Source organism: Aulonocara stuartgranti (genome assembly GCF_965226115.1).
Source record: "Aulonocara stuartgranti genome assembly, chromosome: 19".
NCBI lineage: Eukaryota > Metazoa > Chordata > Actinopteri > Cichliformes > Cichlidae > Aulonocara > Aulonocara stuartgranti.
In genome coordinates this window covers 19,365,377-19,378,149 of record NC_138955.1, presented here as the reverse complement: position 1 = coordinate 19,378,149, position 12,773 = coordinate 19,365,377, and the positions used below count along the sequence as shown (strand labels likewise).

At 46.8% G+C, this 12,773-nt stretch overlaps 1 protein-coding gene across 2 annotated transcripts in view; it reads right to left on the bottom strand.

The window, feature by feature from the left end:
- Positions 1-12,773, bottom strand: part of runx3 (RUNX family transcription factor 3) — a 48,606-nt gene that overhangs the window by 6,888 nt on the left and 28,945 nt on the right. For both annotated transcript variants that reach the window (XM_082517344.1, XM_082517345.1), the window contains 2 exons: positions 7,300-7,446; positions 934-1,008 (listed from right to left, as the gene is read on the bottom strand). In XM_082517344.1, coding sequence (XP_082373470.1) covers positions 934-1,008; positions 7,300-7,446 — 222 coding nt within the window. The remainder of the gene's footprint in view (positions 1-933; positions 1,009-7,299; positions 7,447-12,773) is intronic.

Genomic DNA, 12,773 nt, shown 5'->3' with positions numbered 1-12,773 from the left:
GTCTGAATGCGGGACTTCGTCACAGCGTGAGCGTATGAGTCAGCACGTCCGGTGTGGAGTGGTGGGTTGTGCGTAGGAGAATGCAAGACTGAGAGGGCTTTTAATCAAAATCGCCAAGATACAAATGAAACAAAGGAGAAGGGGGAAAGGCAGCGGAAGACAATGAAGAAAAAAAAAGCGAGAAGGATGGTGGCATTACGGGAACGCCGTGTGATGTAGTTGGGCCCTACAGGCAAAATGAAACAGACTCTAATATCATTGGCGCACCCTTTCCAGCTTGTTTCTTTCAGTTTGGAAAAACTACGTTTACTAATTAAAACAAAGCAGTGCGAGATGTTTTTAAAGACTTATATTCAAAGCGATCTTCATTGTGTTTTGCACGCTTGCTCACACAAGTCCTTACTAGTGACTTCACCCTTCAGGCTGTTTTTTCGCAACTAGCGAACACCCTCGGTTTCAAATTGAAACACACACACAAAGACACCGTCATGCATAAACAACATCCTAAAATAAATACAGAGTCTCATGCTTAGTTAAATTAGTTCTTTTATCAAGTATGAAGTGTAATAGTGAGACTTCTTGCAAGAACCAACCATGACCTACTAAACACATCAAAACGTCTCTCCCCTTACCAACCAGTCTGCAGTCTGAGACACTCAGACAGGTTTCTGATTTGATTTTGACTTAAATATGTTTAATTTAATTTGCTTATATTTTATCTATAACTGTTGATTGCCTTTTAGTATTTCAGAGACTGCACGAACTGTCCTCGTATAATTTTCTGTATGACGGCATTTTATTGCATATAATGTGTTTTTAGAAACCTCCTTGTCAAGCTGGTTTTTGATGAGCGCTATAAAAATAACCTTGAAAGCCAAGAGACAAAAAGAGTGTGTGGGGTAAAAAAAAAAGCAGTGCATTGCAGTGTCTCACCTGGCCATGGTCTCAGGTCCTCCTCCACCTTGCAGGTCTTCAGGGTGGGGGTGTCCATCTGCTCCTGCCACAGGGCTGCAAGAACACACACAAATACAAGCAATATGTGAGGATGTGGGCTTTATAAACAATCCAGTAGAGCAATTCTGGGAATTAATACGAGTTGTGTGCGTGTACAGGGTGAGGAGGTCACTGCCTGCGCCTTAGCAATCTAAAACACAATCCAAAAACGCCTTCTCGACAGACTGGGCAGAACCGTCTTGACATCTGGACATTTGGAGATGTTTTCCTGTCACAGGTCGGTCTCTGCTGACTGAGCAGTGAAGGCTGGGAAGAGGAGGGGTGGTTTTCTCACCACAGTGAGACCAAGCTTGGAAAAACATGCTCGATGGGTGCATATGAGATATTTTTGGGACTTTCAGGCGAGACACCGGAGAGACCTGTGAAGCTTATCCAGCCAAGCTGTCAGGAAGCCGAGGAGGGTCGAGGAGCTACTGGCCCAACGCGTGGGACCCTGCTTCACACTGGACGGTCACACCGCAGCACAAACAGCTGGCTGTTTGCTCTCGGTCTGAGACGGCGCAGTTGTTACACGACAACGTGCACGAAGCTGCGTGGAGCGCCTCGGCACATGTGCTGCGTGACAGCCCAGTCTGCGCGCCTCCGGATAGTGCTACGTCCCGTTTAAAACTTTTTCATCAAATGTGCGTAAATATTTTCAACATGCAGGCAGAAAAACGTGTATTACATTTTTCTCGTGTCGTCTCCCTTTAACGACAGCATCAATCAGCCGTCTAACCTCAGCGTGACTCTGCACACCCTCCCTCTCCCAGCCTCCTGTAGCGGCAATTAGGATGGAGAGGGGATGCCAGAGGCAGAGAGGAGGGCGGTGCTGGGTTGTTCACCTATAGCCACACTGGGCTTAACTAGTGTACGATCTCTGCTTCCCCTGGAGCTCCTCCACTTCCTTTGCAAAGACCCAAATCAGCACTCAGTCACTGAGAGGTCCTGCACTATGCCTCACAATGGCAAATTCTTAAACATAAATGGCCTTATTCAGAAAGGCTTGCAAGCAGCTGGTGCGATTCGCTCAAGAAAATAAACATTTCCTTCAAATATTTTGATTGGCCAGCAGACAACGTCAATACCAGAGGCACAGATTACCCCTGTTAATAAGACGGCCGGCCGCCCCTCAGCCCTGGGCGGAGCCGAGGAGTGAGGAAGGCGGTGGCTGAGCAGGGAAGAAGCGGCGACCGCGTCACTAATGAGAAGCTTTTGGGGTGGTGCCAGTGTAGTTTTGGAGAGGACTCGCATATAAACACACACATGTGCTGCTTTTTGAAGTGCATGTGTACATGAAAGGAGGAGGCTGAGAAGATGTTAGAGCCAAAATGGCGTCCATCCTCGTGACTCCGGATCTAGCGACGCCTCTGAGACATGTAACGCGCCTGCCGTAATGAAGCGTGTCATTGAGACACAGTGAATGCTGGTCCTTGTGCTGGCTTCCTGTTTCGCTCAGGCCTTAGGCGTCGCAGCAGGGAGAGAATGTGAGAGAGCGAGCAAGACAGAAAGAAAGACGCCAGCGAGGGAAGGGGAGAGAAAGAGAGCGTGTTAGAGAGGGGAGGAACACGGCCTTGGCTCAGCTATGTGGGACATTTGATATGTCTTTTGAGCCCTCACTTATAACGTGAGCAAAAACAAACACATGGGCTGAAAAATCCTATGTTCTCTTTCAGGGCTCGTTGTCCGCCCGCCCTTCCCCTCTCCCCAGACTCAATAGAGACTGTTCATGGCACACATGTAGTTTCTGTAATTGCTGAAATGTAAAACTGGGCCCGGCTCTGATGTGAAATTATAACTTACACAAACAGTTGAGTCTGGTAAAAAACATCTCGCTCTCACTTCTCCTTTTCTTTGTTTTTTTTTTTTTTTTGTGTTTTTTTTCCCCACCAGGGCTTCAAAAGAGCTTTTTTTTTCTCAGTTGAAGAAAAGAAACATTTTCAGTTTGAATTATTCATCTCAGGGTCACAAAAAGAGACTAACCACAAGTGAAGCTTTCAGGCACCATAACAAATAAACTCTGTGGTGGCCATTGACATATTATGTAAATAGTGGAGTGCAGAAGTAAAACAGAGTGTCTAAAGGACTGTTCCAGTTCCTGCTCGTTTTAGTTGCATTTACCTCAGAGGGCCAGCTTCCTGCTCGGGTTTGGCACAAGTCTGCATGAAACCCAACGAGCGCGGTGGCTATACTCTAAAGCCTACACCACAGCTACCTGACGGCGCTAATTTCCTGTCTCGCTCTTGCTTCTAATTGGCTGATCGTGTCGTTCGGGATGTGTGAATTAGCTCGAGCCTCTGAGTTTGCGGCAGTAGCAGAGCGCTGCCTCGAATCTGGGGGGCCGGCCGGCTTGTTTATGTGGAGTAAACAGTGTGGTCACTGTGGACGAGGCAGGAGGGGCTGAATCAGGCCGGTCCTCCATCAAATGGGACTTTTTCGAGTCAATTCCAACTCAGAGGCCACAGCTTGAACGCACTGAGCGAGCGCGCCAGAGCCGAGCTGCAGCAGATGTGCGCCAGTTGTGCAGCGTGACGCCAGCGGTACCAACATTTGTAGAAGAGTCATTAACGGGCAAGAGCTTTCCGGGTAAAAGCTGAATACGGCAAAAAAAAAAAAAAAAAATGTAGTGAGTAATATAGTAGATCTGAAAGATTACGCCGAGTTTTTCAGCAACATCACCACATGACTCAGACACACACACACACGCACTTTTGGGCCGTCATCAAAGCCCTGAGCACTTGACTTGATGGTGGAACGTTATGCTAGTATCTGATATTCATCTTCAGAGAGGAACACACAGGTGTTGGAACAAATAACATGTTAAGTGATACCACCTCAAAAGTGCCAGGACTTTCTTTTTGGATGATTAAATTGGTGCTCCATTTCTTTTCTCCCCCTCCTGCCTCTCTAACTGTTAAAACACATTTAAAGTTAAAAGAGCGTCTTTCTTCTCGGCTGTCTGTTAGAGGCTCTGCCAAGGGCTTGTTGAGTTTTGTCCGCTTTTAAAACGGATTAGGGTAAAACTGGAATCTGTTTTCCACTTTTAACTTTGATATAAATCAAATTTTCAATCAGCTGCTTGCTTCCCTTAAGACTGTAAATGCTGTCGAATACATTGTGTATCAGAGGAAGGGAAGAAAAAAAACTGCCACCCACAGATACACATAGTATACACATGTAGCTCACTTGAGGTTTTGAAAACCAGAATAACAATTTAGTACTTGATTGTCTGAGTGTCAGATTTGCTTGACTGCACGAGTTGAACCATGCATTTTTCAACCACACACACGCGCACACACACACACACACACACACACACACACACACACACACACACACACACACACACACACACACACACACACACACACGCACACACAGTCCCTCCACCCTAGCTGAGAATCATTCCACATGTCTAGCAGGCTTACCTGTGGACACAGAAGAACAAAAACAAGCAGCGAGTGTAGCGTCTGCCAGCGCGCAGGAATCCTGTCACTGCATGCACTGTAATGAGCTCTTAATTACCCTGTCTGTCTGGGACACTAGCGGAGAACTTGCAACACTAGAATGAAACTACGTGTGTGCGTGTGCGTGTTTTATTTTCAGTGTGCTTATGGTGCAATCATCTTTGTCTCGGTGTGATTTAAGAATCCAGCGGTAGCTGATGTCTGCAGACGTGTCCTGTTGACGAGCAGACTGAGACAGAATTTCACGGCTCAGACAACAATATGAAGCAAGTAGGCTTTAGGAGGAGGAGGAGGGTGACACTATGCTTTCCTTTTTGTAGCCATCTTCAGAGGGGACGGGGTTGGAGGGGGGGAGGTTCCAGCCTCGGATAATGGAAAACATCTTTTGTAACAGCAAGAAGGGAATCCATTTAATTATAACATGTTGATGGGCGATCTATCACCCGGCAATTCTCAAACAAACAGGCTTCGGGACTTAAAGTATCTGCAAAGTACAACAGCGTCTGGCAGGGATTGTCAAAAGCAGAGACGTGTGTGTTGTTGATATGTAAACACCTCCCTGTGTCTCTGGATGGGATTTATTACAACAAGTCTATTTTTGTTTGAGCTTTGCTCGTAATGCTGTCGTGCTGTTGTCTGTGCGCGATTCCTGCGCATACGGGACCGCTCTGCGGGACCCGTGCCACAACATACATCCACGGGCTGCCGCTCAGCCAGCGGATAGACGAGGTGGGAGGGAGAAAGGCTCTCTCCTCTGTTATTTAATTATTTTACCACTCTTGCCCTGCGGTGTGCCGTCACGATGGTAATACCACAGATTAAGGTGTGTGGTTTTTACAGCCCTTCCCCTCGTCTGTCTCACTCACATGCGCTTCTTATAGACAGCCTCGAGTCACCGGCAGCTGTAACTTGAAGCTCAAGGCCTTTAACTTATCTTGACACTTCCAAGAGATGTTAGCGTGTTGTGTCTGCTCTCCGACTACATGTGTGTGTTGCAACATTGCAGGCCTTTGAAGCCAGGCAAGTCTAATTCCTGCCCTAATCCTGCGTGAGGCAGACGAGAGCCGAGCGCTTCGTCTGCTGTCTGGACCGTGTCTGTACACCTCCCCGCCGATTGGCGTGCATCCCCGCCGGCCCGCCCATGCGCTCCCCCCGCCCACTTTTCAAGTCAGAAACCTAAAGTGTGAGCTTTGCTGCAGGGGTCTTTTTATTGGCAGGCAGCCTGCGGTGCGCACGGCAAACCCTGAGCCGTCAGAAAATGATCATCACAGTGACTGTATTGTGTCGAAGAGCCGCACCGTTTAGTTTCAGCATAACCTGTCGCTGGTGTTTCTAAAATGGCTGACGTGTTTTCATCTGGGTACACGCCGTACAGGGGAACAAAAGCGATATCAACAGTAAGTAAGGACAGGGGAGAGAAGGGTGAAAGACCCCGTGTTCTCTGCAGTCAGCTGTAAGATAGCCCCATACTGGTGAGTCAGCGCTGGCTAAGCTAAGCACAAGGCCAAACAGTGTGCACACTGATAGTGTTCCACCCACACACGGCTCAGAGGTCCCAAACAAGCCCTCCTGTACACAGCAGCATGCTGATACAAAGGTAATGAGATTCATTAGCCAGCATGAGAACCAGAGAGTGGGCCGAAGTTTGCGTTCAGGCATGTGTGCTTCCTGTTAAAGAGGCTCCAACAGAGAGGGAAGAGTCATCCTCACCCACGCAGCTGTCCACAGCTGACACACAGCCTCCTCCCCTCCAGTCGCACCACCTCTGTCTGACTCTCAGCTCTCCCCCCAGCTTCCCCCGCACCCCTACACATTCGGACAGTCTCAGACTGACGTGATTGCCAAGGTAGCGGAAGGCTGCTACATTCCTGAGGCTGTAGTTGCACGGTGTGCGGAGGCCAGCTTCGGCAACTTGGCCAAGCTCGGCTGGCAGCGGCGGCCGTGCCACCTGGCTGCAGATTCTACCCCGCGCACTGTGGGGCCCAGACCCACCCGCGCAGGGCATCCGGGGACAAAGCTGACATGAGCTTCCCCTCGAACGGCCAACACATAACAGCTCTCAGATTAGTGGAACAGACCTCAGGAAAGTTTGCGGAGAACATGAAAGTCTCTTGGCTTAGCTCAGGGTGAGGTGAACAGCATGTGCTGTGCTGACAGATTCAATTACTTCAGCCAAATTAAACCAAATATGTTCGGCTTATTAAAGGAGATTTTCAGTTCTAAGTCATTAAAGGGCCAAATTAAAGTGTACATATTCTTCCTTCTAACTCATTTTTGAAAATATGGGCTGTAGATGACTTTCTTCTCTTAAATATGTTTGTGGAAAATTAGATAAACACGGTTAAAAATATGCACACTTTGTTTTGTCTACAGTATCGCGATAGTAGGAGCAGGAAGTCGTTTCTTTCAGCTGATCTAAGTCTGTCATGAAGCTAAATAATGTGGGTCGCCATTAATGTTTACGAGCTTCCCGTCACAGGTAGATGCACAGTGATGCTTTGTGGGTGTAGCTCAGTAGAAGAAAATGGCTCCAACAAATAAAATTACTCACAACAACATTTGTGTATTTTTAGATGTAGCCATGTTGAGTTTTTCAGATGTGTGTGTGTGTGTGTGTGTGTGTGTGTGTGTGCTCAGAGTCAAGCAAAGGCCTAAAACTATCAATAAAAAGGGTCAAAGTTGAATCATAAATAAAGGTCAGCACGAAAGTAACAGCAAATTACGTTTGTGAATTTTCCCTACACACACTCATTCAGCGTCACAGTTTCACAACTAGTACTTTCGAAAGAGATGTGAAAGTTTGCTGGTTGTACTCGTATATGTCAGTGGACCTCCTTACCTGGTGTGGTGCCAAGGTGGGGTTGGTGGATTTGGCGAGGATTGGTGTTTCCTGGGCCTATCCTCATACTCCGCTGGTAGCGTTCGATCTCTGACAGCCTGTCTGAGAACTGCATCTTCTGGGTGTCTTCTAACTTCACCCTGTGCCCTGAAAGAAAGACATGAGGAGGAGAGAAAGTCAAGCACTTGCACATTTTACCTCCTACACAACCTGGAAAACTGGCACTTGTTGCCAGGCTTGTACAAAAATAGCAAACACAATAACAAGAGTCCTATTAGAAAATTCCCCTTCTCCCTAATTTCTTTCTGGAGCACAGCGGTTTGACACATCCTGGCAAAACAACTTTTCCTGTCTAAACTGTAATTAGTGTAAAATTAGTTTGGACTGTGACGAGCATCAGTATGCTTCAGTGCAATTCATTTATATATATATATATGTATATATATATATTCATATTTAAAAAAGAGAGAGAGAGCAAGAGACCGTCACCGTGTTTTCAGCTTCCACATACAAAAATATTATTAGAATGTCAGCAGACCTTGAAATACATTGGCTAGACACTAAATGTTATACAAGCTGCACCTGCTGCCACGTCATCCGCAGATAACGATAGCGTAAGTGGTCAAAAATAATTACTGGAGGAATTTTGTTTCCCTGAACCTGAAGTCTAAGAAACAACACACTACCAACTGCTGCAGGAGTGCAGCAGTGGACAAAAGTGCTTTTGTTGGTCTTTTTAACAAGATTAAAAGAAAAGAAAAAAAGTGAGTGCATCTATCCCCAATAACCACTCGTCTCTCACACCCACACCCACGCAAATTCAGGTCTGACTGACACAGCACTTAGTCAGAAGGAAACACCCAGACGAGGTTAGCAGACCATACAGTCATCGCTGTTAAACATAACGAAGAGAAGGGAAAGAGAAAGAGACTTTAGCGCGTGTCTGTGTGCAGGAGGTGAGACTTAACTCTAAGAAGCGAAGCAGCGCTTCTTTAATCCAACCGAGTACCTAACCCGCACACACTTAGCCCCCATATCACTTTGATGCCCTGTTCAGGGAAACGATGAGATGAGAAAAAACCTCTGATCATGCCTTTTATGCAGACGCACTCATGTACAAATACACATGTGAACACACCTTAAATGTCAGACGTGAGTGCGGATGAGGGCTGTGCCTCTAATGGGAGGAAGACATTTTAATGTAACTATCAATGCACCAAAACTGTGTGTGAACCGGCATGTATACATTCTGTGGTTTTCTCCCTGGCATCTCTACAGAGTGGCCTAATGTGAAGTAATGGCTGGATTTGAATATTTTATCACTATATAAACGGGGCAAGGCAGACGGACCAATATGGATTTTGCCCGTCCTTTCTCTGCACTGACCCATGGGCAATATATCTTCCCTCCGAGGCTGACCCATGGGTAAAGTTTCCTCTCGTTTACCGCTCTGTCCATTTGTTTGTGCCCACCGCCTCGCTTCCGGCCTCTCTTTACAAACTATATAGAAATATCAAGCTTTGAAGCCCCCTCCCCGTACGCACACGCAGGCAGCCACATACACGGAGGGGTGATGTTCCGACATAATGTGAACACAAGCAGGCACTCAAATCAAAATTGTCGCTCTTCATTCACTCATTAGGAGTTGGATGAAACTTTAAATGTGTGAGAAGAAAAAGAGTCAGTCATGACTAATCTGTAGGAGCAGAGACAGGAGTCGTGTTGCTGCTCTGCAGCTGTTTGTGTGAGTGTGTGTGACTGAGTCCACCCTCTGGCCTGCCACTTTGCTCTGTGCTGTTACTCAGAACAAATCCCGGATAGACTCGTACGCTCTTGCACACTCTGTAATATCATTTTTATTCACATGTGGCCTTCTTTTTAAACTTTGATGGAAGGTAGAAGCCAGAATATTTCTCTCTCTCTGCACACACACACACACACAGCGCCTGGTACAGGCTCCATAACCCACATAGACACTGTGGCTACTGTCTGTTCCAAGCCAGAGCAGGGGCGGCCAGGGGAAGCAGTCCTCCAAATATAGCCCCTATATGTGTCCTTGTGTAGTTATTAAGAGATTTACACCACCTCAAACGGCTGAGGTCGGGGAAATGATACATCCCACTGCTCTCTGGTTGGAAAAAAAGACAGGCAGCACGGGGGAAAAAAATGATAATTGGTCAGTTTTTCTGTGGCCACTGGTGGTCTGAGATGAATTGGCTGACTCTTTAGGGATGAAAGTGATCATTCAGTTACCCACAAACATGCACATGAACACACTTGAGCTGTGGATCCCGTGGCCCAGTTCCAGTTGGCAGGGATGCTTTAGCGACACACTGTTCGCAGCTTCCAGCAGGGGGTTTAGTGGCTTGTGAGAGGGCGATGTTTGGAAGGAGTGAGCGAGCGGTGGCATCATTAGAACAAGACCTGGCGCTCATTAACCCTGGCCTTGCAGTTGCTCTAAACATTGCACGTCGACTGGGAGGTGGCTTGAAGCTTTCGGCACCTCCTCTCAGTTTTACTCCTCGTCCCTTTTGTCTGTGTGAGCCTGTAAGCCTTACTGGGAAATTGTGATCAGAGGTGGTAGGGCATGAGCTTCGGACTGCCCGTGTAGCTTGAAGCAGGAATTTTGCCATTTCTGCACATGGCAAGTGTCTTAAAAAGAAAACTGTTGCTCCCTGTAGAAAAGTTTTAATAGCTGTCTAAATGATCCGCATAAGAGTCTCTTTGGCCAGCTGACCCCGGCTATAGCTGCTTTGTGTCAAGTCCAACCGCCAACATTTGACTTCTACTCTGCAGGGCTTGGAGGGCCAGAGGGGTGCCGGTGCTCCACACCAGCCCCATTTCAGAGGGGTTTCTGTGGTCAGATGAATATTTAATGTGTTAGTGTGCACTTAGGAAAGAATGCCTTTGTTTTTCTCTCTATGATATCATAACCACAAGATAGAGCTGGGAGATGGGAGGCAATGCACACATGAGGCCTAAACAGCAGCGCTCAATATGCATCCAGAGCTGAAAATGGATGCTAAAGGTTGTAGATTTACTAGCCTCCTCTCAGAGTAGTGGTCGCATCATCTGAAAGCATTATGGAAGTCTATGAAGAACAAATAAAATGCTTGATATAAAATGTCTGGTATTAACAATGTAGTGAAAGGCGATGGCTGTGTTTTGAAGAGATGGGTGTGCCGTTCCCAGCCCTGCTTTGTTTCGCGTGTGTATGTGTGTGTGTGTGCTTTTATTTCCTGATAGTGTTTTATCTTCACTGCAGCATTGCTTTGCTCTTTTGTGTCTGTGCTTTGAAGCATTTTGAGGTAAGTTCAGGTGTAAAACGTGCGAAAAGTGTAAAGTTATGTTCTTCCTCACACTGCACGTGGGCGTTTCGAAGACCAGACCGCACGAACAATCTCCACCGAGCATTGCCCAGCCTTCCCTTCACAAAACCCGTATCAGCTCAACAGGGAGGCAGTGTTTGCTCAGCGAGGTGACTGCCAGGACTTTAACACGATGCCACAGCTGAACGATCACCCAGTGCGACCTGTTTCCTTCCTTCACCCTCGCACTTTTCTCTACTTCTCCTCTCGTTTTCTGTCTGTCTGTCTGTCTCTGCCTCCTTTAAAAGAAAGAAACATATGTTGCCGTCCAAAGGGAGACACATTAAACACAAGCCCTTTTTAGTTAAGGGCTGGGTTCTTTTTCAGGGACAAAGTGAAACTCTATCTGAACAGCAAAGGCCAATACGTGCTTTGGCTGTGACCCAGCTCTGCAGTGAATATATTTGAAGTGTAAATATTTGTTTTCGTCGTATAAATGGACTTGATAGGCCCCTGATAACAGACAAGAATTAATGTGGAGTGCATGTATCACAGTGAAAACTATGTCTGGACTGTCTATGTATGCATGGTATTGAATTGCATAAAAAAACAATGTTTGGGTAGTGTAAGGAGCACTCCCGAGCCCAGCGCAAAGTACACAAAATGGCAGCTGGGTGAGCTTTTTTTGTTGCATTAATGAATCATTTTAATAATACCACAAGTTTTAGGTCAGGGAAGCCCTTGTTTTTTGTGCTAGCGCACTGAAACTAAAGTCTTGAAAAGATATGAAAACAAGCTGCATCCTTATCTAACTTCTGAAACTCGACAGTGTACCGGGGTGACAGTTGAACACATGTTGCAGTGGGGCCTACTTGCCTGCGAGCAAACTTCCGTTTGCCCTCAACAGACACTGGGGACGTTTCAACATGTGTTGAGCAAAACCTTGTACACCTGTCTTCCTCTTCCTCCTCTCTAGTGGACCTGAACCCCCCCCCGTCACGTTCCCACCCTGCTTCTTTCTGCCACCCTTTTCGTTTACTTCCCTTTTCGTTCTATTATGAGCACAGCCCAAAACACTTTTCTGCAGCAGTGCATTTGGCTCTGTGCTTCCCAAGGCCACCAATCACACCATTGGGTATTTACAGTGGGGCAAATCAAAGTTCTTGTTTTGAGGCTGACCCTGAAGGATGTGGGTTTTACCCTTGGCTGGTGATTGTGGCTGTCTCGTCTGGGCCTAAATGAGTCGATGCTTGCCACACTCAGACATTACACTGCTTTAAACTCATTTACATAACGCTCCCGTACGTCCTTATGAATAAATGCGTAAAGTTTTACAACTCTGTGCGCTCACTTCATGATAATGACAAACTGTATCTCTGGATATAAGTGTGAGCTAAAGTGTCTATCATAAACACAGCAGCGCTTTTAGTTTTTTTTTTCTTTTTTTTTTTGCGGAAACATTATTTAGGCTTTCAGGGGGACGTCAACAAAAGTTGTGGCATGCTTTTATCATCCTCTACGGCCACAGCTGGGGGACCGTCTGGTCCCTGAGGCAGATGCATCAGCCTGTCTCTGGGGACATCAGCACTGTGAAAATCCCCCTCGTAGGCCTAACACAAGCTGCTCACAACGGAAGTTGCTACATGAGACTGTTTGAGCAAAGAGCGAAGCCTTCCTTTTCTGATAAGGGGATAAAGTGCTTTGCGTGTGTGTGTGTGTGTGTGTGTGTGTGTGTGTGTGTGTGTGTGTGTGTGTGGAACAGAAGCAGTGCCACACAAGGACAGCCCTGCAGCGAGGCAGGTTGAGGCAGGCAAAGAGGGTGAGGGGGTGCCAAAATAGTATACCCAGATTCTAGAACAATACAGCAAGGCCCGTAGCACATTGAGAGCAATCATCCCTCTTTTGTCTGGCCTTTCTGTACTTTTGTGTGTGTGTGTGTGTAACTGTCTTCTGAGGCGTGTTGGGGGGTGATATGAGTGGAGCTGTTTTGCAGGCCTTTTGGCTGAATGCCTGCAGACTTTGCAGTGCTGCTGCTGCTTTGGCCTTGTTGTGCACAGAAGGCCTATTTGGCTCGGGTGACAGATCATATTAAAGCAATAAGCTGCTCTGAGTGTGTTATTTTAGCTCAAACGGTGAATGAGGTTGTTGTGCACATCTGTGTGTGTG